The 25,542-nt window shown below is 37.5% G+C and overlaps 1 protein-coding gene across 1 annotated transcript in view; it reads left to right on the plus strand.

Moving 5' to 3' along the window:
* The window catches only part of KCNQ1 (potassium voltage-gated channel subfamily Q member 1), a 338,978-nt gene that overhangs the window by 204,315 nt on the left and 109,121 nt on the right, over positions 1–25,542 (plus strand). Inside the window, exons 12-15 of the mRNA XM_053945722.1 lie at positions 15,317–15,392; positions 21,968–22,062; positions 22,730–22,776; positions 24,125–24,186. Of these exons, the coding sequence (XP_053801697.1) occupies positions 15,317–15,392; positions 21,968–22,062; positions 22,730–22,776; positions 24,125–24,186 (280 nt within the window). The remainder of the gene's footprint in view (positions 1–15,316; positions 15,393–21,967; positions 22,063–22,729; positions 22,777–24,124; positions 24,187–25,542) is intronic.

Below are 25,542 nucleotides of genomic sequence, written 5' to 3' on the forward strand. Positions count from 1 at the left end.
TTAATGGGATAAAGTTGTCCTCACCAGCAGATCATAGTATTTGTAAGAAACTGCATTTTGACATTTTAGAGGCAACTTCAGCAGATGTTCAGGCAGCTGTCCAGGTGTCTAAAGATAATAGAAAAAAATTCCAACCCAATGACATCAGTAGCAAAACTTTTATTGACTTCAGCAGGCCAAAATTTTACCCTGTCAGATCTGTGCTAACCCTTGTGAAGGGACAGCTCTCCACAAATGGATAAAGAAGAGAAAAAAATTTAGGGCACATCCTCTTGTATTATATCATCTCTGCCTTTTATGTTCTCTTCAAGAACTGGTGTGAATGCATATTTGAACATTTACCTTTGGTAAATATGTGAGAGAAATAAGTGTGTGTGAGAAAAACGAAGCATAAATGGCATTTCCTTGACATTCTCTTGGTTCTTTTTCACTGACAGGTAATACATACTTCTAGAATATTGATTTAAGTGCTGTCAATGCCAGCATCTATGTTGTCATTTTTCCTGTTTAAAAACAGATACCACTATGTTTGATATCTCCCCTCAGCTTCCAAGAACTATTCAATCTTCTCTAAGCACATCTTTTAAATAAAAAAATCATGACTTTTGTAAATTGTTTTAAGTGATGAGAGAACAGAGAGCATGTTCCTGTTGAATTCAGAAAAAAAAAAAAAAAAAAAAAAAAGAGTAATTTCAGGTCAAAAGTTCTCATGTTCAGTCCTCGTTGCCATTACTGCACTCCAGGATGGAGTCTCTCTGGCTGTAGTCACTCAAACTTGTTTGTAATTTGTCTGGGTTTGGTTGAATTTTAAGCAGTTTATCAGCTTGGATTTCCTTGTATTCTGACCAGACTGTTATTTCATTTAAAACACGATCAGTGAATCATTTAGGCTGGAAAAGACCATTAAAGTCATAAAGTTCAACCATTAACCCAACACTGCAAGTCCACCATCAATGGTAAGAAAATATCCTATTGATGATAAGAAAATAATAACAAGCAACGAGTGATTAATGCATTTTATACTTGCCTTTTGAAAAGTTGTAAATCTGTACAGTTCTTTCACAAAGCAAAACATCTGCAAACTCATTGCTGACATTACAATTCAAAAATCAGGCTATAAATACCACCAAACGTCCAAGTTTTTTCCTGATCCAAATATCTTATACACAAAATTCTCCAAAAAAGGCTATATCATTATAAGCCAAGCTACTCTAAGAACCAGCAAAGAAAGAGAAAATACACAACTATATTAATTATTTGATTATCCCATTAAGCCACACAGAGGATCAGACACCTCAAGGCCAAAAAGGGACTTGTAGACCTGCAGGCCAATAAATGTCAGGTTGCCAGTACTTGTAACATATTTTAATGTGACATTTATTCTTATAACCCGTCATTTGCTGACTACAGGATATTTAATAGGATTTTCAAGTGGAATTCAGGATACATGATTTGTTCATCAGCAAATTCTGGGAAAATCAATGCTAACTCAAAAGTGCTGGGTTAAAAGGCAACTTTAATTTTCTTCTAGTGGATGTTCTTTCTTCTGTATTCTAAAAGCCATGCAAAAATTGAGGAATAAAATTATGTAGGGGAAAAGAAAGGGGGGAGTGGGGGGAATATCACATGCACTTGCACTTTTATATGTGGAAAAGCCTAGATAATTACCTGTTTGCAAAAATACCTGTGATGTTGTTCAGGCTCTCATTAAGGTCTCAGCAGGTGGACCTGGGGAGAGCATGCTTTCATAAAGTGGAAGGAGAGGAAAATAATAAGAATAAAAAGGGCATGTGAGGGGGAATACAGCCTCGAAGCCTGGTTTAGCTGAAACCACACCATCTATAGATGGAATAGACTTGGCAAGTTTTCTGATACCATCCTAGCCAGGGAGGAAAGCAGCATTAAACCCAAACAAAAAGCTCTTCCAGGGGTATGATAAGGCTATGCCTGCTCTTTTTGGTATTGTTTCAAAGCTCATAACTGTTTTTCAGTCCCTGAACTGATCAGGGCTTAATAATGAAGACTGAAATTAAAGATCTGAGCAATGTGAACTGTGAAGTCAACTCTTTGCTCTTGATCTGAGGGTGGCATTGTGCATTAGTACCTTCAGTGCTGATAAACATTCCGTGAAGCTCTAGACCACAATGAACCTAGTTTTGTTTCAGTCTTCCTGCGTATGCTTAGCCTGCTCTCCTCTCTGCTCTTGGACTGTGAAGAACTCATGGATATAAAGACAAGGTATAAAAGTAGCTGGTAGAAAAGTACTACCGATTTTCAGTGCACTTTTCCCATTTCACGTGTCCCCACTTTCCCAGAAGATTTTCAGTGAGGCATCACTGAGGTGTCTGTTGAAAGTCTCCTTGCCTTCCTTATCACTTTAAAATACCTTCTCAATTTTGGTGTTTTCAAAATCAAATTTTTCTCCTTTTTTTCTCCAGTTCTTGTTTGCAATTTGCTTTCACAGACATCTGTTGTATGTTAATTACTATGTATGTTAGCTTGCATAAATAGATATTTTTATGAAATAGACAGAAGTTTAATAATTTATGGCCTTGTACTGCAGTGTATCTGCAAAGTGCTTACTAGAAAGGGCTAATTAGCTTTGGTAAGTCCTTTTTCTTCTAGAACAACTCTTGTCTTGCAAAAGTTTGAAAGAATAAGTTTTTGCTTGGTTTCAAGGCATCTGTATAATTTGTTTAGCACAGAAAGCAAGGTTGCAAAACCATAAGCTACAATGACAGCCTAATTTTACTATGTTCCTCTTCAGCATTTGTGCTCATCAAGATCTGAGGATTATATTTTCTGAATTGTGTTCAATCGTTAAGAAAATTATGTGGAACTAAAGAGTAAGGAGAAGTAGGAAAAGGTTCTGCTGCAGAATTGGTTGGTAAAATGCAACAAGGAAGGAAATGTGGAAGGATGTTTGTGTGATTATTGATTGGTGGCACAGAGAGTGAAGACAGCTCTGAGATTTGATGGCTGAAGTCACAGTAAGCTATGAAGGGCTGTGAAAATGGGGACAAATAACTATTGAGTGATACGAGAGAGAGGAGGAACCCCAGGACAGATCCAGAAAACAAATAGCAGAAAAATCTGAGTGTAGGAAAGTCAGAGGAAGAGAGAGAGGCCGAGAGCTAATGTGAAGGAAGTACGTAGGAAAGAGAGCTGGCTCAGGGATATGGAGAGAAAAGAGGAGAAGAGGGCCTGATGCAGTGCTCTTCTAAGACTTTCAGGACTGCCTAATTAAATCAGTGGAGTTCTAATTTGAACCAGCTGAGAGTTTGGCTAACTGCTCCTGATTCTACCTCTTTTGTAGGAAAGACACTTGAGAGTGAGAGCTGTGTGTGCATCTACTTTACACACAAAAAAGGGAAATTCTAGGATTTCTAGGATAAATAAAGCCTACCTGAAATTTGCCAGGATCAAGGCATTTCTGTTCCCTGCACTCAGCGTAATTGAGCTGATGTGCAACCCTTACCGAGGAATGATTGCTTTGCAAAAATGTGTCTTGCAAGGCTGTAAAGTTACAAAGTAACCTGATATTTCTAACAAAGTATTCACCTGTTAATTGTTCTGTACACATCATCACATATTTACACAATGAAATAGGAATATTAAGAAAAATATTTTTTCTATGTAACAGAAATTAAATTGAAATATACATCTGGGCTTGTTAACAGCTTCTTAATTAAGAGGGGGGAAAAAGTAATTAAAACACATTCTGCTTTCCATATCTAACTTACCAGAGGATAATTATAGTAAAAAATTACATTGTTAAGTTGTACTTGGTCTTTGAAGCCACAGAGAGAAATGGAGTTCACATACTACAGTAGTCAGTCCCAGCCAGTTTCTGTCTCCAGCATATCAGCTCATAAAATTCCCTGCCTTTTTGCAATAGTAATAACACAGTGCATTCTTTAATTTTAGATTGAGCAAGAGAAATTGGATGTTTCAGGTCAGATTTTTTTCACACAAAAGACCTAATGAATAAGTGTATATCTAGAATCTTCTACAATATATAATCTGCATTTCCTATCTTAAATGTCTTCTTGTATGTACAAACTTTCCAAGTTTCTACTGATACCTTGGTATGCCAAGCCCATGAGTAGGTTCAGGGCTGTGTTCTCCCCTTGACTTCATGCATGTAGTCCTGCACCCACTGTGGCAAGATGGGGACTGGGGACTTCAACACAACTTGGTACATTTAGGCAGGAACTTCTGCCCTGGATGTACTTTAAAGAAAGGTTTATCCATCTGTTTGGAATACATGATTCAGTAAATGGGATGCAGTCCCTTTTTTTAGTGGCTTTCAAGATGCAAAGTACCTCTTCCTTCTTACTCATAGAATGTGCACATATGGAATAGGTCAGGTTACCACAGTAGTTTAGATAGTCTCATGAGATTTTTCAGAACCATGTATCCATCCCAACCTAGTTAGATGGTCTGATGCACATATTTGGAAATCCCAATGGCCAATACCATCATGGTATTTGTCAAGAGACAAAGATGATGTCTGGATCTGAGCATCTGCAGGAATAACATGAAGCATTGGGTGGTCCTACTTGAACCTGGACTGTAGCTTGAAAAAGCTTTAGTGATGAAAGGATGAAGGTGGAGCTGTTGATGGTCTAATCTTAAGTTTTCCACAAAGTATGTATTTGTGAAAAATCAAGCTTTGGTTTGAAATGGTTTAAAAGTAAAAGATGTGGTTGCTCTTGTGATTATGGAGATCTGCTAACATGCCATTTGACAAGCCAAATTGAATTGGGCTAGTAGCATAATTTTTTGTCTTACCCTCTCTTTTCCTCAAATCTTTCTTTGCAATTACAATTATATAAAAGAGCTTTAGCAAGATTTTTCAAAAGAGCTCAGATTTTTTTCAGGTTGCCCCTCTGATTATTGTAGCACAAAATTCTAGCCATGACTGTATTTTTTGGATGCTCCACAATGTGCCCAGTGGCTAAGATTGAATTCTTTTTCATGATGCATTTTTCTACTGTTCTCAGGTGGCTATTTCTTCACTTAAAAAAGATTAAAGTGCCCATCATTGCCATTTTGGAGATATTTTTTTCCATCAATTGCAACTTTTTCACTGAAGACCAGAGACACTCTAGCTTTTCATTAGGAGACATGGTCAAAAGTACCACTTCACTGAACTGCAGCCAAGAAAGGGACAGAGCTTGAATTACTACAGGCAAATACTGCATCTGCAGATGAGTGATCTTGCAGTAAGGTTAAAATTATTTTTCATCTTCTCCTGTCAACCGTCCTGGGATGGCTAGTTTAGAGTTTTCTCTAAAATATTACACTGGGTAGAGATTTAACATGACATGCTATCATACCTTATTTCTATCTGGGTCCATTTCTGGTTTTAATCACACCATTGTGTTATGTATGTGAGTGAATTTCTGGAAGTACCGGAACTCTGACTCTGACAAGGTATAGACTAATGCATCTTGCAGTGCTGAGATTCCAGTCCATTCTTTTACACTGTGTTTTTTTTAATTTAAATTTTAAAAAATTTAAGAATCAAGGGCAAGGATTCAAGTTGGAACAGGGTTTGCTGGGTTTTGGATTTTTTTTCCACTGAGCCATAGGAGAAGCTAAACTGATACAGAAATTATTTGGGATCTTAAGGAACAATAAATAAACAATATGTCATCTTAATGCTCTTACATATTTCTGAAGAGAAATTATTACTAATATGTTCGTATTAGTTCTCCTGTTGCCTGATTAAGGAGTTTATAATATTATGGTCAGATGACAGGCTGCTAGTTACTTCATTCCCAGTGAAATATAGCCTGATATTCAAAACCAGAGGCCTGTGTTTGCAAGGTCTTGCTCTATAGGGGAGATCCTAATCTCAGTAAGATAAACTGCATAAATAAAAGTTGATGAAAGAACAGTCCAAAGACTGGATTATGTTCTAACAGTTTTACAGTGCTTTGCTTTACCACAATTCTGTGCTTGTGTCCTTAGGGAAGTCTAAACTATTCAGTATTTACAGAATTGTATTAATCTTGATTTTTGCCAAGTTAATTTCTGTTCAGTATTTGTATATTCATTTTTATTTTGTACTGGGAAGGAATTATGGGGAAAGGGTTAAGAGTGTGCTTGCTCTTCATCTGTTTTAAATCCATAAATGTGAGCCCCTGTGCTGTTTCTAGGTTTCAGATTACACTCTGTGATTTATAGGGGAAGGCTGTTCTCCACAAGTTGAAATCCCATGTGTTTCCCCACTATTGTAAAATAACAAATCCTGGAGAATGCTTCCAGTTGCAAAAATTGCAGTTTTGAACTACATTTGCAACTGCCTTTTTTCCTTCAAGTGATGGCTTTGACAAGGGAAGTGAAGTCCCCTTGTCCTAATGCCATCTTTCACCATTTGCCAGGCTTTTCACTGCAGGTTGCAGAAACCACAGCAACACCCTCGCCTTTGCAGTCTTCTACCAGTTTATTTTTGGAGGCTACGCCCACTAAAACATGCAGCTGTGAGAACACACTTATATCACTGTGCATAAGTAACATCCAGAGCTCCTACAGAGATGGCAGGCCTGAATCCAAGGTGACCTAACAGTCCATCAGCTCCCAGTTCCTTCTGTTATCCCATGGTGAACATGAGAGCAGAGTTTCTTTTCGTGTTTTTCATTGGATTTCTGTGACAATGGTGGGGGGTTTGAATACAGTTTGATTTCAGAATTCAGTGCTTAGAAAGAGCTTTACAGCAGCAAGTTCCACCCTCTCCTTTTCATTACTGTGAAGCAGGAGAATTCACCAATCACCTCTGTAATAAAAAACCACATGGAAAGTGTTAAGACTTCTGAAATGGTATCATCATTTATTTGATAATTATTTAAATATTGGTATTCACATCAATGGCCTATTCCTTTCAGGTATTTTTCCTGATGTAATTCCTGTCTCTGCAACAGAAGACCTGCTTCATTTTTTCAGTTACAACCATGCAATGACTTTCATGTGTGTTGAACAGCTGAGATACTCTCTCAACTTTGCCATGGTAGAGTAGTTGAATTTGTAAAGATGTATAAGTGACTCTAACCTATTGCCTGTGATTTGTTTTACAAATAAGGGACCATGTTTTTTACATCTATCCACCATTATTGAAAATACACATATCACTGAGATGTGGGAAAAAACTGAAGAGGGTTCTGGCTAAAGTCATTGGTGTGAGGTTTAAATAATGCAATATTGCTTTGACCTTTCATGGATCCTCTATGAACTGCATCAGTAGCTGACCCAATGAAAGCTTATTTCTTTTGTCTCAAAACAAAAGGTTAAATGGGATGGCAGCAGTAGATGACGAGTCCTAATTAAGATGTGAGATACAGCATATGTTAAATTAGCATGTGTTATGTAGAGTAGAAGCAAATAATTGAGAGTAGAAACATATAGTTGAGAAATCTCAATGGGTTACATAATTTTGATGCTTTTACATCTCATATTCAGCATTAGATATTTTTGTGTACAGATTGTATCTGAGGTGCATTCTGAGCAATGCAATCTAAACCAAATAAAAAAGTCAAATTCATTCTTGAGTTTGCAGGGGCCTTATAGTTCCCTACAATGAGCACAGCAAAAAGCTACTGTGTTGTGTGAGCAACTTCTCGAGCATAATGAAGTAGTGTAACATCAGCCAGTTAAATATTCAAAGGTTATTGTAAGTTTAATAGGCAAACAATAGAGAGGCAAGTAGCCAGAGGAAGTATGGTTATTTCTTCCTAGTGCCTCTGAGTGTAGCCCTGCATTTCCTTGTATAATTCAGAGTTATAAATGAAAAGCTCAGCAAAAAAAATATTATTTTTAATCTGAAAAGATGGCTTTTAACCAGAGGAGGCAAAATAATAATGCCTGCGGCTTCCTGTGTGCACTGAACAAAAAGCTCTGTTGTGTTCTGAATTCAGCTTCTTTAGAAAAGGAGTTTAATGTGTCAGACTGTATCTGTGAGAGTGCTGTACATTATTATTTACTTATCTGTGATCTCATTTGTGTCTCGCTACTTTCAAATTGCTTGGCCTTGAAACCGTGTGAAAAAGCAGCAGCCTTCTAACTCAGTAAGATACAGAGAGTGAAGAGCTGAATAAAGGTTCTCTGTGATTTGATATGGACATCAATATCAATTGGTATTTGATAGTGACGTCACCAAAGCTGTGAAACAATACTTGGTTCTGACAAAATGGGAGCTGGCTTGTATATTTTTCCTGCTTTCTTTATGTGGCTTTCCAGTCCCATCCAAAGGTAATTTTGTCTTCCTATTGTTTTCCCCATGCTCTTTGTGCAGCTCTTCATGTCCTAGTAACAGGCATAAGTTAAAATGGATTTGTGAAAATATACAGCAAAGGTGATTAGGGATGTACAAGAAATCTCTGGCTATTGCCTGATTTCCATACAAACTATCCCTGTAAGAGATGAGTTCTTAGCTACCATGACTGTGGAACAGACCACAGAGGAAATATCTTGTTGCTAAATCTGTTTGCCCCAGCATGCCATTAGTTCTGAAAACCTATACCTGATCTTCCTTCTAGCTTCAGCAATTTGTCTTTGTTCTAGACATACAACGTGTTGGACCATTTTCCCCAAAGAACGTTGAACAAATTTAAGTGTGACACTCCAGAATCCTCTGCTGTTTAGCTATTCTGGATCCCCTTAGGTCTAGCTGGAAAGCATTTTTTGTTTGTTTTTGTTTAAACACCAAAATCCCCCCAAAGGAGATGTTATTTCTTAAACTTGTCCTTCTTTGTATGTCTGCTAAAATCTGCAAGCCAAATCAAGCTAAGTCACACTATCTGTCGAGAAAAGAGGATTGCTATAACTACATGAAAGGATTTCTTAGTTAAACCCATTACTTTTGAGAAGGGAGACATGAAAGCTGCTGTAGAATAAAATATAAATCCATTAAAAGATGACTGTGGTTTTAAAATTACATATTTTAAATAAAAACCAACCACATATAGTTGGGAAATTACATAGTGGGTGAAGAAGAGTACAAACATTAATTCAACTTAAGCTAATTCCCCATGGGCCAATGTTCACAATTAGTAAATAATCAAATTGTTTACTAGCTGAAGGGTTCACCAAAATCAATGCCTGAATTTGACATTACTCCTGCAGAGCAATTTTTAAATTTAGAATCACTGATACTCCTATGGATGTCAGCCCCTGCCTTCCCCTAGGTTGGGAACAGAAATTACATTATAAGACATGCAATTAAGTCAAAGAAACCTTTATTTTTGAAGTTAAACCCTTGAGACATACTGTTCCATAGAAATTATTCATCAAATATCTTTGTATAAATAATTAGCTATTGTTGTTGAATTATTCAGTGCTTAGATGAACAAATTCATTTGATGGAATCTTACCCATTCATAACTAATTTACAAGCATGAACAGGAGTTTAGCAGATCTAGATCTTTCATAAACAGATTGTTTGCCAGTAATTACTAAAATGCCTTTGAATGCTGAGACCAAAGAAATTTTTAAAAACTAGCTTACCTTCTGTTTGTGATTCTTCTTGTTCTGTGTGTATCTATTATTTCTCTAGTTCTATTGCATTTAAACCTGTGAAGATGCCAGTGGTGAGAACCATGGGGGGATAAATGGATTCATCCAAATTTAATTTGTTTTGTCACTAGTTTCTAAGTTGGCTTACACTGAAAATGTTATGGAAGCATTTAGTAAATTCCAGTACCTGAAGGGAGCCTATAGGAAAGATGTAGAGAGAGTGTTTACAAGGGCAAGTAATGACAGAACAAGGGCAAATGGCTTCAGACTAAAAGTGGGTTCAGATGAGGTATCAGGAAGAAATTCTTTTCTGTGAGGGTGGTGAGACACTGGAACAGGTTGTCCAGAGAAGTTGTGGATGCCCCATCTGTGGAAGTGGTCATGGTCAGGTTAGAAGGAACTCTGAGCTACCTGGTCCAGAGGAAGGTGTCTCTGTCCACAGCAGGGGGTTGTAACAAGATGACCTTTAAGGTCCCTTACAACCCAAACTATTCTGTGGTTCTGTGTAAACTAAGCCCATTTAATTAAACTTCAGATGTGTAACTGTTCTGTTCTTCAAATGCCATCATACTTTTTTAACACTTCTGAGCAGCTTTTACTAGTTTATCCTTAAGACAGTTTTTGCAAATCATTTATGGGCCAGGCTATGTGTAGAGAGCCCCCACTAAACTGATCCTAATGATGGCAAACAACAGTTGCTAAACTAGCAACGAATGGAGAAACTGGGTAGTCTACAATATTGGAAATAATCAGTGGTTCTGATTTTATCCCTGGGTATGTTGATCAAGTATTTCCTGTTTCAGAATACACAGCAATGCAACCTAATCTCTTCCAATTTTCAGTACCTAAAATGTAGCTCAGTGCAGAGAGATTTCCATCAACTGGGAATAGGCAGGGAATGACAGGATAAGCTTGAGCCACAGCAAATTCTATACCTAAAATGCTTGCATATGCATCTAATGGAAGATTCCATTAGACTTAAATGCACTAATGAAATGGATTAATGTAGTTACTCTGAATCTCTTCCATCAGATTCTGTGACAAGGAATGTTTTTCAGGGCCTGAATGGAAAAAAATACTTCAGTTCACATGCAAAACATATGATTAAAAACTGATCCATTAAAGATAAAGCTCAAATCTAAATAATAATTACTGCCAAAAGCTTCAGGGCAACCAACTTCAGTCTTCTTTCTTAATACTTTACCCTGTCCCAAGTCAGAAATTTAAGATGACTGCAGAGAATTTAATTAGGTTTTAAAAACTGAACCTGACTTCAAATCAGTGTTAGGTTTACCGAGAAATGGGCATTTTGTAAAATATAATATAAATCTGTGGCTCTCTCCAACTGCATTTTTGTTCCTGTTTGACTCGTTCTGAAAAGACAGCACTGACCTTTTTGCTCTGATAATATCAGCGTCCGTGTGCATTGGGAGGCCTGTGCCAGACATCACAGTCCTGATAATGAAATGTTCTGCACATGAACAAGAAGGCAAGTGTTATAAATAGGAAATTAGCAGCACCTTTCCTCTGCCCTGTTGCTTTAATATTTCTGTTAACACTAAACCACTATGTAGAACACCTTCCTGAGATGGAAAGGGGAACAAACTTCTAATGGAATTACTAAGGGTTTGATATAAAATTTAGCAGCTTTGTAAGGACAATAAATATTTCTAATTAATAATTGCTTTTCCTTTGATTCTTTATCAAAATAATTCTATTTCAAAAAGGGGATTAATCTTGTAAAACTTAATTTAAACAAAGGTTTTATTTGTCTTGAATCATAGGGCAACTGAACCATGCACCTTCTTAGTTCCTTTTTCATAAAACCATACCGTTTTGGCAGCTAAAAAGTTTTAGCATTTGTCCCAGAGCATTCTTCTTGGGTGGCACTGCATGTTCCCTGGCAGGAAGAAGGTAGGTGGGTCCTGACTGAACAGTGACATTCCCAGTGAGTGTGGGACTGGGGAATGAGGCACAGCTTCAGAAACCTACTGAGGCTTTGGCTGATTGTGTTGGGGAAAATGAACAATATGTAGTCAAATGAAGAAAAGTCTGAATTGCAACAGTTCAGAGCATTTATTAATGTATAATAACTTTCAAACCAAATTGAAATGTCAGTTGAATTACATAAAGTACTTCATCATGCTTGTTTTCCAATTTAAGTGAAATTCCAGTTCAGATTTCTGATGGACTGATGATGAGATCAGATTTCCTCCAAGTGACTGGTTGTAGGTTAAGTATCTTAACAGCTAAAGGAGGCAGGAAAAACCAAGTATTTCTGGTCATTTCATTCTGCCAGGCTTTTTTTTTTTAATGTGGGTGCTCAATCCATTGTATTTTGTTGCCAGGTTTTTTCATCCTCGTTTCCTATGCTTTGAATAGTGCCTGAATCCACAACAGGTTGTTTTTCAGTGCATGTACAAAGCAGTCCTAGTTTATACCTGCAAATAATGTAGGTTTGTATGATTCTGTTGGTCCTATCACAACCAGCATGGACTTCTGTTGTTGAATTGTTACATCCTTCTGGATTCCTTCTGGATTCCTAAGGGTTATAAAAATGTTATAGATTCCTTGGTGGCTTCAGGACCCAATTCTGTGAGTTTTAAGTCCATGAGAAATGTCACATAGCATATGCTGTATTCAAGGTGATCTTCATATTGAGAAAGATAATTACTGGTAGCCAGTGAATGCTATTGGCAGTTCTTCTTCAGAAGGGTGCAGGCTGAGAAGTTGTCCTGTATCAGAAATAATAACTTTAGCTTAATTTTAAAGGCATTCTATGTATATTACATTTTAAGGTAACATGGTGCTGGTTATTAGAATCAGTCAAATGGTGTTTGGCAAGTTCCTTCAGATGTCAGTTATGATATTAATGGGTATGGTGATGATGAAGCTCAAAGCCTGATGAATGCATAGGGGAGGAAAATAGCTTTGTTGCCAAAAGAGTAAAAGGCCTGCTGACCCTGTTGCTAATGCATTTATCCAACAAGCTTTCCCCCAAAATCAGTCAAAACTAAACATCTGAAAATGAGGGACTGCAATTGCATGAGAGCTAAGTGTGCTCCATGTGCCCAGAGGCTGCAGACAGCCCCTCTGTAACCAAAATTCTGAGATGTCACAAGTAGCTGAACAAACAAATATCACCAGTTAAAGGTTAAACTCTCAATTTACTAAAGTGTTTGTTACCAGTTTGCCAGAGAGATCAAACAACTGTGAATCATAACCTTGGCTACTAATTAAATCCTTTATTCCCTTCTCTCATCGCAGAAGCATTTAATCTTGGGGAATCAGGACAGCCTGTTGTGCAGAATTGCATTTTACAGCATAAGCAGAAACAAGCTTACTGTAAGGCTTCCTACTGAAGCTGGAAATGGGAAGGATTAAAATGAGAATATTAACTTTCCCTCCTGGAATGGTAGTTCATGTTAGCACTGAAAAATGATTGATGGTGAATAGCTGCATTGGAAAATCATTTTGGTCGTGTAGATTTGTTATTTCACTGAATGGCAAATACCATTTTTATTATCCACCAGCCTTGCTTATGGATGGGACTTGTCCTCTAGATAGAGAATGAGGGATTTGGTGTGCTCTACTAGTGACTGGCTGTCCCAAAGAAAAATGTTTTACTAAGAAATAATGGACTGTGAAGAACACCCCAGAGGAAATGAGGCATAAACCAAAACACTACAAGCAGCTTTATGGCAATTCAAATATATTTCTATTTGTCAAAAGATGTTTTTGTGTGCTTTTATGTATAGGATGTATAGCTGCGTGATATCATACCTTCAGTATTTACTAGAAAATTAAACAGTGTTTACCTTTTTGGCTCCCATCTCTGTGAAGCAGAATTTAAAAGCCCAAACACTTTATTTCCTTTGGGTTTGGGGGAAGTCATCCAAGTCCTTAGCAGCAGAATGATGCAACACAGGCTCACAGAACAGGGGTACCCTGAACTAGCATTAGGCTAATTCAGTCCACTGGGAACTGATCCAAACACACAGGCATTCCAGTCAGGAGTAGCAAATTTCCGTTTTTGTAACTTGAACCGTGATGTTGCAGTCAGATCTGTGGGAGCAGGGACCTGGAGACAGTGTCTCTAAGACACCACAAGAAGGTGTTAAGAGGGGAAAAGCTTCCTATGCAGATCTAACTGCAGGTTTGGTGCATAATTATTGAGCTACAGATGACTTATATAAATACACTTAGGAGTAGCCATCTGTAGACCTGCAGTGAAAAGCTGTATGTTATTAGCTTGAAAAGCAATGCATTTTTATGCATTTATTTCTGGAGAAAGTAATATTTTCTGAACATTTTCTATAACAGAAAGAACCCACCTGAGAGGCAATAGCTAGAATTTGGAAATGATGGCTTTTTTTTAGTTCTGCTTTTGACTTTGCAGAATGTTGTTTTCTTACTAAAAAGTGTGAGTTTTCAGAAGAGGAACACCCCAGCTACACCTCTTCACAGCACAGACATCCACCATTTGTACATGCAGAACTTTTATTTACTGGAAGAGATCTATCCTGAGGAAACACCTGAATACTCACGAAAATTCCAGGTTATATTTAGATGCAGAGGCTTGGGTGATGCTATGCTATAACATAGTAATGACCCAGACTTACACAAACTGTTAAAGAACTTAAGTATGACTTTTCCATCTTTTAGTGAATATGAATGCTGTCATGTTCAGTATGGAGAGAGAAAGCACTGCAAGGTGGCATCACATATGCCATTCTATCAGTATTACTAATAATAAGTTTATAAAGATAAAACATCTGGAACATCTCACTGCTTCTGCAGCTGCTCCCCAAAGCCATCACTAGAAGTCTGTTTGGGATGAGAGTTAGAAACACTAAGTGTTCATGCAGTTAAAAAGGAAATAAAGATGGTGCTGTAATGTCATTCAAGTGCATCTTGGTAAGAGTAATAGAATGAACAATCTGAATAATTGGTTTAATGTTTGATATTATGTTTAAATGTTAAGAAGAAAATGCATCATTTTTGCAAGCTTTGAAAAATTTGAAATAACTGTTGATTTTAAGGCACTGTTTGAAAAATAATGTCAGATTCTATGAAAGTCTGTAATTTAAAAGCACAATGAGCAAATTATTTTCTTTTTATTCTGTTGTCAGATCACATGCATATGCAAAAAGAGGGGCATGTATTTTTAAAGATCTGTCAGATTATTTTGTCATTATATTAAGCTACAGTTCCATTTGGGGGTAAATATGTATGTAGATATTACATTCAGCAACCACTAGATTATTTGGATTGTTTAGCAGTCAACAAATCAAAGATCTTTCAAGTGTTTTTTATTTAAAAAATTATTTGGGAAAAAAAATCATGTAAGTGATGAAACATGCTGTATAGAAATTGTGGGGTGAACACCTCAAAAAACCGAAACAAACAAAAAAAATCCTAAAAACTGGAGTGACTGTATAAAAGCTGTTCATGGCTGGATATGCAGGAACTTGAGAGTTTGGGGACTTTTTTTCTGGAAATTAAACTGAGAGGGATATATGGAGGTTTGCTTAGACACAGAAGGAGGTTATGTGGACACCTCTTTTAGCTGTGGAATGGGTGCAAACCTGGCGTGGGTCAGATAAAACCCTGGATTTTCAGAGCCTTCCTGAAAGGTGAGGAAGGTCAGCAGAATGGTGTGTTGTGCTGCCAGGCTGGATCACAACTACTTACACTGCACATTGAGGAGTGCTGGGGAAGGTTTTTCTGCAGCCTGCTGTATTTGTTGTCTGGATGGAGATGCTCTTTCCCACCCTCACCCTCCTTGTTTTTCCCACAGGCTGCGGGAACACCACCGTGCTGCCATCAAGGTGATTCGGAGGATGCAGTATTTTGTGGCAAAAAAAAAGTTCCAGGTGAGTTGTGAATAGAAAGCTCCTTTTCTAAATAAACCCTTTTATTCTCGTGATTCATTGTCTCTTTTAGAAACTTAAGAGAGTCTAACACAATTCATTTCAGTAATGGTGATCTACACCCACTATTCTCTCCCTCCTTCAATAGGGTGGTTGTTTTGCAGCAAGTTAGTCAACTATGGATGCACTGGAAATAGGCTAAACTCCTGAAATGCAGTCTGAATTAATATGTTATTTTCTGCTAATGGACTTGACCCTTAGCCCTCTGTTATCACTGTCTCTTTCTGGCATTGCAAACATTCTCGTATGTCTCCATTAATTCTGAGCTGTATGCTGCTTTCATGCCCAGTCAGTAGGATTAGAGATTAAAATACTACCTCAGTCTTGTTCCTGTCCCTTACTCAAAGATAATGAAGTCCTGATAAGAAATCAAGGTGGAAATTTGTTACTGTATTGGAAGGTTTCTGATTTCTTCTCCTTTCTCCCCTCTGTACAGTAGGAGACCTTCTTCCCAGTTAGTGAGATACTGATTCTCTTTCCTTCTCTGGCCCTCACTGATACATTTCCCATGTGCCACTCCACTTGCTGTGGTCTTGTGATGTCATAAGCATTTAACAGTAGCAATTAACTTTGTTTCCTGGTCCGAATAAAAAATTCTGACTGCAAACTTCCTAAAAATCTGTTTCATTAATCCAGTAAAAACATGTATCAACTGCCTTCAGCTTGATTTAAACCAGGTGAATGTATATATAGGTAATAAATATATTACCTTACTTAAAATTAATTAATAAGGGATAATCTCCAGAGAATAGACTTCATAACTGGAAATGCAAAGGATGACAGGGGGTTAACTGCCTAAATCCATTTTCATACATGACCTAGCTACTTCTGCTTCCAATAAACCAGAAAGCTATCCTACCTTTAATCTAGACCCTCCAAAAAGGAAGTGTTTTTTCTCCTTCAAATTTGAAGGCTACAAAATTTAAGATCGAAAAGATCATGATGATGAGGATGACGAAGATGACTAAAATTCCAATATATCTATCTGTAAGGCAAAGTTTGCTGCTGTTAGAATCCCACAATTCTGATTTCCTTGTAAAAATCAGAAGCATTGCCTGAATTCTTTTGCAAATTTCTACTTTGAATATTTTAATTTTTACTAAAATTCATGAGCTAGTTTATGGCTAAAGTTGCCTGAGCTTGTCAGAAAATCTCTTTAGTTATGTATAATGTATTCAGACCAGCACCATTTAGGCTGAAATGCCCCATGTCCAGAGTTTCCTTGAAGAGAGGGCTTTCAGAAAGTTTCTGCTAGCGCATTTCACCTTTTATTATCATTATTAGACTGAAATTAAGAAAGGCACAGTGTCTCAACTACTTGAAGATAATATTTATAGTCATTTTGGTGAGAAGTTTCTTAGCACTTGCTGGTCAGCACTTGAAACTGGGCAAGGGGTGTGGCCCAGTCCAGTGATGTGTCTGCTGCTGTTGTGTGAATAATTGCCTAAGTGTGGCCAGTTCCATTAAAATCTAATTTATTTTCATTCTAAAACTTGATTGTGATCCTTTGCTCCCTGGTAATTACTGAATCGCTGCTCTCATTAATTTAGATCATAAAATACTTGCCATGGTATTAATTAAACTGCTTAGTAACTAGAAATCCACACGTTGTAGATCTACCTCCCAAGTGGTATTTGTCAGAAACAGATTTTGAAAATGCCTGAACACTGTGTGCAACATTATCCACCTGGCAAATGAACAAAACTCCCCTGCGGCAGATGATTTGATAGAAGCTGAAAAAGCATTTGACTAAATAGAATGGGACTATTAGGTTCATACTTAAAACTTGTTTGTGCTCAATATCTCAGTTGCTAATCTGGCTTCTCAGTTGTACTCTCACTTTTGCATCTGCAAAAGGCTCAGACCTGGCCATCTACCAAATCCCTGGGCAGGGCTGTCTCCCATCTCTCCTCAGCAGTCTTCCTTCTTCCTGAATGATCCATATTAGCTGCTACTAAAGAACTAAAAATGTCATTCAGCTGAAGTGGGGTGGGTCTTAGGTCTCTACTCCTGTGTACAAGTGATATGCTGCTGTTTCTTCAGAAGCAGAATCTCCAGTAGGAAAGCAGGGGAATATCTGATACTTCTCCATAATTTCTGAATATAAGGTCATGATCAAGCTTAGAAATTTGGAGAACACCAAAGGTACAGTTTTCCAAAGCACCGAAGTAACTTGATGCACTAAGTCACCTTGAAATTCAAGCCACAAAATGATTTTGAAAATCTCTCCTGTAATTAAGCGATAACCACTGTCATTATTCTTTCATCAAAAGTTGTAAATCTGTTCTATGCACATAAAATAATCATAAGAAATTTAATTGTTTTAGCATGTGCCAAGTAATGACTATACTGTTCCTAATAAGCAGACTAATGTAATGTCCAAAAATAAGGTAAAGCAGAAGATGCATTTTAAAAATGTATCTTTCAGCATTTAAGAGGTCTGTACAGCTGATTTTTAGTAGGTGTTTTCCTTCTGAGCTTTAAATTTATGTAAAAAATGTGTTCCAAAAATAAGAAAATTCAGATATTTTTTTCCTGTAACTGTTGAAAAAACCCACAACAAACCCACAACCCAATTTCATCTAAGTCCATTGGGCTGTTCATGCTTAAAATTAGCTGGCACACTAGGGAAGGCCAGCACTTTAAAGGAGTATTTTTTAGAGATGCCGCTGAACCTTTTAGTAGGACAGCATAGGAAGAAGGAAAGCAAGAGGAAAATTTTGCAAAATAGGTCCCAGCATGAACCCAGCATGGTTCTTAAACTATACCAGTTGTTTGCAGGACACACCTGTAGGCCTAAATTTGACTAGATATATTTTTTGAAGGGCTCAGTTAATAACACGGGGTGATCAGAAGGACAAAAGCCAGTTAGAAAGCAAAGCCTTCCTGTTTAAAACTAAATAAATAAATAAAACAAATAAAAGCTAAGCAGAGGTACAAAGATTTTCAAAGGACATGAAAAGCAAGTCTTTGTGAAGTATCATTTCCTCTTTAAAAAGAAGGAGAGAAATTTAGGCTGTATTTAAAGTCAAGATTTAAATATAGTCCTTAGGAGGATGCCCATGTATAACCCACAAACGCAGCATAATATTATAACGAATAAATACCTTTTTTTTGGATGTGTTTATGTTCTTGTAAAGTCTTCAGAACTGTTTCAAATTCTATACAAATAATCACATTCAACAGAAGTCCTGTGCATCAGTGAAGATTAATAACTTATGGCTAACGAAGGATTTTACTGAATATAGGGAAAGCAGACTTAGAAATGAATGCTTTTCTAGGCTTTCTTCACCCTACCTACCAAAAATGAATTGTATGTATTGTTGTAAAGCAGATATTTTTGACACAATCTAATATTACAACTGAATTTCGGAAAAAAAATCGCCATACTCAGTTATCCCATTAGCTTAATTTATGAGTAAAGAACCTTTGTTTTCTGGTTATGAAAGTTTCTAGAACTCTTAAAACTAATGTACATAGATGCAACTGTGATATCCATCAGAGATACAGAGACCAAGAATTTGTTCTGATTTCCTATTTTCATTTTGAAAACTTTTAAAATTTTCTTTCCATGTAAATGCTTCCAATTGAGTAAATTAATTTCCTTCTAAAATAGCTTTTTAAATTCTGGGATGATTTTTACCATGGCAAATATTCTATACATAGCATAAATTAAAAATACAGGTTGCAGTTCTACCAATGACATAACTGTTGCCTGATTAGTTAAAATTTCCCTGGAAAATCTTAAATTTATAGTCTTGTAGTTCACCATATTATGTGATTCATAGGAATTGTGTGTGTAATCTTTTCTAATCTCCATACTGGACTGTACTAAACTATGTATTTCAGTGTCCTGTGCTTCACAGAGTGTTTTGCCCATTTTATTTGATGTTACCTGGCTGCATTTCTCAAAAATTCCCCTTTCCCAGGTCTGCCTCCCTGCCCATGCAGTTACTAGGGAGCAACAACAGCCACAGCCAGTGGTGCACATTTTATATTTGGCATTGGGTTTTGTGCCTTTTAAAAACTTCCATTTATGATGGGGGAAATTCTAACGCATTTAAAAAGAGTTTTGCCATGAGTTTTGCTTAATTAGCAGAGGACCAAAAGTAAGAAAGAGAAGCAGTTAAGGAAGGCTGTGGGACTGGCTTCTACTTCTATTCCATACTAATCTGTTGCCTGCTGCAGGTTTTTTATATGGTCATCATCAAGAGTATTTTCTTATGGAAGAGAAGCTTTCAATATGAAGCAGTTACTGAAAAATCAGTACTGACTTAAATACCCAGTCTTACTCAGAAGTTTAACCTCATTCTTATAATATATTTACTCCAGGTTTTTAATTCTTGTTTTAAAGAGAGAGAAACAGCCCTGTAAATGAAAAACAGATGGGGAAATACTTACACTACTTACACTACACTTAGAATACTTACACTATACTTACATGTCAGACTCCTGTGTCAGAGTATGAAGATGGCAGGAGAAAGCTCTGCATCTTTATTCTTGCTGAACACCTTTTCTGAACCTGCAGTTTTCAAACTTGAAGTTTTCTCTTTTGCTTATTTATAGCACAAAAAGAATCCAAGAATTATTCTTTTTTTTTTTTTTGGTTAATATTGTCATGTTTACAGTGCTAGTCCATGGAAAGATTTACAGGCTTATGCCATGGCAGAATCATATTTCTTTCTTTGTGAATGTTAGTTATGATTTATGTGTGTGTAAGCAGCTGGGATGCTTGGGTATTCTGTGCTCCTTGCTTAGATTGAAGCAGTTCCCAGTCCTGCATAGCCTTCCTCTGGAGAGGATCTCACATTCACCGAAGGCTTGCAGTTGACGTGGGGAATCTGGGAGACTGAAATACAGTTTGTTTGATGGAGTGATGTTACTAAAGGAATCATTCCTGAAATGTGGGAGCTGCTTCCCAGGCAGGTGCAGGGGATTGCATGAAGGTGCCACAGTCTCCACAGCTTGTTTTTGTATGGTATCCCACTTTCCTTGGCTTAAAGAAATAAACAGTATTTATGGCATGGAACTGAGGAAATCCTGAAGTTTGGGAAATAAGATAAAGTAGAGCAGAGTCATCAGCTTTTGAAGTACAGGTGACAAAATACTTCAAAAGGGATGCAAATTTTGGTATCTTAGAAGCTACCACTGAAAACTCTTTTCTTTGTTCTCAAACGATGCAAGAAAAGAGAAATTGTAACTCAGTGTTACCAAGGTTTTTACAAAACCTTGAAAATTATCTGCAGCATTTCTATAAGCAGCATAACGAAATCATAGAATAATTTGGGTTGGGAGGGACCTTCAAAGGTCATCTAGTGTAAGCCCCCTGCTCTGAAGAAGGACATCTTCACCCAGTCAGGTTACTCAGGGTCCCTCCCAACTTGACCTTGAATGTTTCCAGGGACGAGGCATCCAAAACTTCTCTGGGCAGCCCATTTAAGTGTCTCACCACCCTCACACTTAATTTCTTCCTAATAGCTAATCTAAACCTGTCCCTTTCAGCTTGAAGCCATTTCCCCCTTGTCCTATCGCTACAGGTCCTTATAAATATCTGTCCCCATCTTTTTTAGAAGCCCCCTTCAAATACTGAAAGGCTTCAATGAGGTATCCCTGGAGCCTTCTCTTCTTTAGGTTGAACAACACAACTGTCTCACCCTGTCTATAGCAGAGGTGCTCCAGCCCTCTGATTATCTTTGTGGCCTCCTTTGAACTTGTTCTAACAGGTCCATGTCTTTCCTGAGCTGGGAGCACCAGTTCTGGCACTGATTGGACTCTAGATTTTAGATGTAGGATTAAGATACCTTTAATTTGTTGCTACCCTTCAACATGTTCGTTCACTTGCTTTGTAGTTAGTCTTGGTGTCTTACAGGTAGATACTATTGCATTTATCTTGATACTATTGCCTCTATGCTACACAGAAGTTGTTTTATGAGTAATAGGTCAGATGAAGTCTTTCCCATGTATGAGGTGCAAATTACAGACTCGGGGCATTTCTTGCACCAGTGTTTCCCAGCAGTTTTGAAAGCTCAGCCACTCTTTCTGGAAGAGGATACCAGTCATGCTCCTTCCTCTAGGACTGTGTTTTAACTTCCCATGGTGAGACCTGAACTGTAAGCCCCAGCTGCTGACTGAGAATAGGGGTTTGTGCATATGCAAGACCTCTGTATTTTTCAGTGGCCAAGAAGTATGAACCTTATTTCCAGAAGGAACTAAAGTGTACACAGGCTTCTGAACAAAGTGCCAGATAATCTTCTTTTGGCTCCAAGTTCTTCTGAGCTCCAGTTTGGTGGATTATCTCTTGGAAGGCATACACACGTGCAGTAACAAAAAGGTGGATGAAATGAGAACTGTCAGAATTATTCCACCAAAAATGTGTGATCATGGAAACAATCAAAATAACTAATATACTTACACAGCGCTAAAAGAACCTATTTATTCTTCAAAAACATCTAGATTGCCGCAGACTATTCCTCCATCCTTGTGACTTAAGGGCATGTTTTTTGTCTCTACTTTTACAGCAAGCCAGAAAGCCTTATGATGTCCGAGACGTTATTGAGCAGTACTCTCAGGGCCACCTCAACCTGATGGTGCGAATCAAGGAGCTGCAGAGGAGGTACGTCAATGAAGCCCCCTCTTGGTACCTGTAAACAGCAGTAGGAGGATGGTTGTAAATTAGGCAGTGATTGGGACCCACGGATAAAAAACTGCCAGGATTAAAGGTGCCATATTGGCAGGACTGTGCAAAATTAGGGAATATAAAATGGCATTTGCATGAAGTTTTCTTTTCACACAGGGAGGAAAAGGCAAAAAGTTTAAAAATCTGATGATTGGGACTTAGGTGTATTACATCAGTCCCTACTAGCCGTGACTGTAGACTGCAATCCCTATATGATGGGGGCGGTTCTACACCTGGAAAGCTCAATACTGTTACCTGCTGTGGTAGAATTGCACGTAAAAGCCAACTAAGAGCTGACAGATACAAAAAGAAGACTGCAGAAGAATAAGGAAAAGACAAATCAATGCTGAGCATATGGGCATGGTAAAACTTTACAGTGGTTAAAAAAGCTGTAGAGCAATCTAAGTCAAATCCCATTTTGGTACTACTTTTTTAATTTCATGCTACTCTTAGCATAAAGCAACTGCTTCGCTCACAGGACAAACCTAAATTATTTGAATTTCACTTTACTTGTTTGTGAAGAGGCCTCCCTGTTCCAGCTAGAGAGCGTGAAAATGCTGGTTCAGACTAATAAAAAACAAAAATGTTTCTTTTTGTTTTATAGGTTGGACCAGTCCATAGGAAAGCCATCTCTTTTTATCTCCGTCTCAGGTAAGTCAATACAAAGGATGTGTCTAAAGTTAATCTGATGAATATATAATTGTCCAAGACTGAGCACCAAGATGTTTCCTATTACCATCCGAGTAGCAGTTGCATCTGGACAGTTTTCCTTATCTCCTGTTAATGGGCCCATCAATGTCTTGCCACATGACTCAGAGATAACACTCTCCAGGAGCCAGTTCTGTTTAACAGGTGATTAAGAGCACACCTTGTGACTCAAAATAACATCAGCCCATTGTGAGATGCTCCGCCCAGGGGGAGAAGCTAGGCATTCCCACCTGGATAAATCCAGGCATTTCTAGACAGAAAGGCAGCCTTTCCATAGGTTTCCGAGAAGACACAGCAACCACATCTGCCACTCCAAGAGGACTGCAGCCACTCCAATTTGGACTGCTACCAGCACACTGGCCAAAGCAGGTGTCAGGTTGTATTCTGACTTTGCCAGTGGTCTTCCTTTTGTATCATTGTGTGTATTTTTTGTCTTTTTTTTTTTCCCTTTTCCCAATAAATTGTATTTGTGACTTGTATTTCTGACTTGGAGTCTCTCACTGGTTTTGCTTTCAAACCAGAAAAATAATTAATGGAAAATACTTGCTCAAGTACTTTTCATTTTATTGCCAAATTTCTAAACCATGCCAACTGGTTGTGCTCTGAATATTAAGCATTGGTAATTATATTTTGTCATCAACACTTTTAAATTAGGGTTGTTCTTATTTAGATTCTTAAAAAACCTACTTTCACTGAAGTCTTCAAAATGTTGGCTCTAGTCTTTCTGAGACTCACCATATATTCAATAAATTGGTGTGCTAAAATTACAGAGTTCCTGTGAAATTTGTAATATTCACATAGATCTTTGATAGCTTTGAAAAGACACTGGAAAAAGAGCACAAAAGACAATGTTTGTGACAAGTCTGGCTAATGAAGACTCTCTGTTTAAGTCATTCGAAAACTCATCTTTCTGTATAGTTTATAGTGGGGAAAAAAGATAAAATGTTACCAAATGTGTTATTCAAGTTGGCTGTAGAGTCCTTTGCATAGTGGCAGATTGTTTTTAAGTGGCAATTAAAACATTAACAAAATTGGGAACATTTTTGCTCTCTGTGGTTAAAGCATAAAACTAAGATTAAAAATGCCTTAAACTCAGGGCTATTAAAAACCCTGGCATGGGTCAATGCTATAAAAAGAAACAGAAAACTACTTTTAAGGAATGGATCTATCAGCCTGGTAAGGGTGTTCAGTTACATGGTGTTGGTGGGCTAGTTAAACACACCCTGTTGTGGTTTGCTGCTATTTTGTTATACCTCCATATATTAATTTGAAAGTGTTTCTTGTTCCACAGAGAAAAGCAAAGATCGAGGAAATAACACGATCGGTGCCAGGCTGAACAGAGTGGAGGACAAGGTAAGATTCAGTTGAACTGGCAGTGAGATTGAACATTGAACAGTGCTTGTTTCATAGGATGTGAAGGAAAATTCAACTTAAAATAGTGTTGAATGTCCGGCTTTTCCAGGAGTCTAATTTTTGTCACAGATTGCATTTTTGGTTCTCACCACTTTAACAGAATGAGAAAAAAGCCCCAGAATTTAATTGATTTCAGTCACTTTTGGGACTCACTTGGGTTTGTTTTTTTTTTTTTTTTAATTGCATGTATTTACATATGTCTCAATGCTTTACTTCCTTCCTCCACAATAGATAAAAGGCTCTGTGCCTTTAATAACTCATTTTGCCTTTGATCTGTTGTTTACATAAGTCCACCTACAATTCCTTAGAGAGGGAAATAGCAAACCTTCTTCCATCCTGGTTTTCATTCCTTATGATAAGTGGAGTTTCTTCTTCCAAGTGACATGAATCCAAAAAAATCAAACTTGTTCTATAATCACAAAGCAGTTAAGTGCTTTGTAAGCCTTTATTTCAATGCTGGCTGTGCTTGAGAAAATAGAGAGGTTCATTGTCATGGTAGAGGTGTCATTGTTAAAAAATACAGGTTTGCCTATGCTGGTATTTAGGAAAGAAAGAAAGAGTTAAGAAGAATAGTTTGAATCTTTTACTGATCTCTTAGAGTGATTTGGTGAGGTAGTGAAAGCATTCCTTTACTTTAGAGTTATTTCACTCATGTGTCCGACCTGTTCATTAGTTATTAAGACTGAAACTTTTTCCTGAGGAAAAGAACTTTCAGAGTGTTTCTTACACTATTGGAAATGTGTGGTAACCTCATAAAGGTTTTGTTCTGAAAAAATATCGAGCAAATATTCTGCAAACTAAAAGAGGTGTTAGCAATACATCCCAAAGACTACAAACCAGCACCCTGATCTGCATTGATTCACTTGTGACATGCCCGTTCCTTACACATTTCTCCTGAATTACTTTAATAAACTTGAATGACAGTACTCAGAACTGCATTTCACTCTCCTGGAAATAATGGTGTTTTAAAGGAAACTGATTTATTTTGGTATATGGGGGGACACAGGGGAACAGTGAAGTAGAAGAGAGGATGGTAGAGCGCATTTAGCACAAAAAAGAATCACTGTGCAGTGCTCCCTCACATCTGTGGTTAATACTTGTTCTTACACACAGAAGCCCTTTCCAGAAAGTATGGATTACATTTATTTATTTTCTTTCCATAATGTCAACCTAAAAGTGTGGAACACTAAGAAATGTCTCGTGACTTGTGACAAAGAGCAATGACTTTTCAGTGTGGACAAATAATTTTCAAATGGCAGCTAAAGTAGCTTCTTAGTGCTATTTGTAAAATCTCTA

This window comes from Vidua chalybeata, chromosome 6 (assembly GCF_026979565.1).
Source record: "Vidua chalybeata isolate OUT-0048 chromosome 6, bVidCha1 merged haplotype, whole genome shotgun sequence".
Taxonomy (NCBI): domain Eukaryota; kingdom Metazoa; phylum Chordata; class Aves; order Passeriformes; family Viduidae; genus Vidua; species Vidua chalybeata.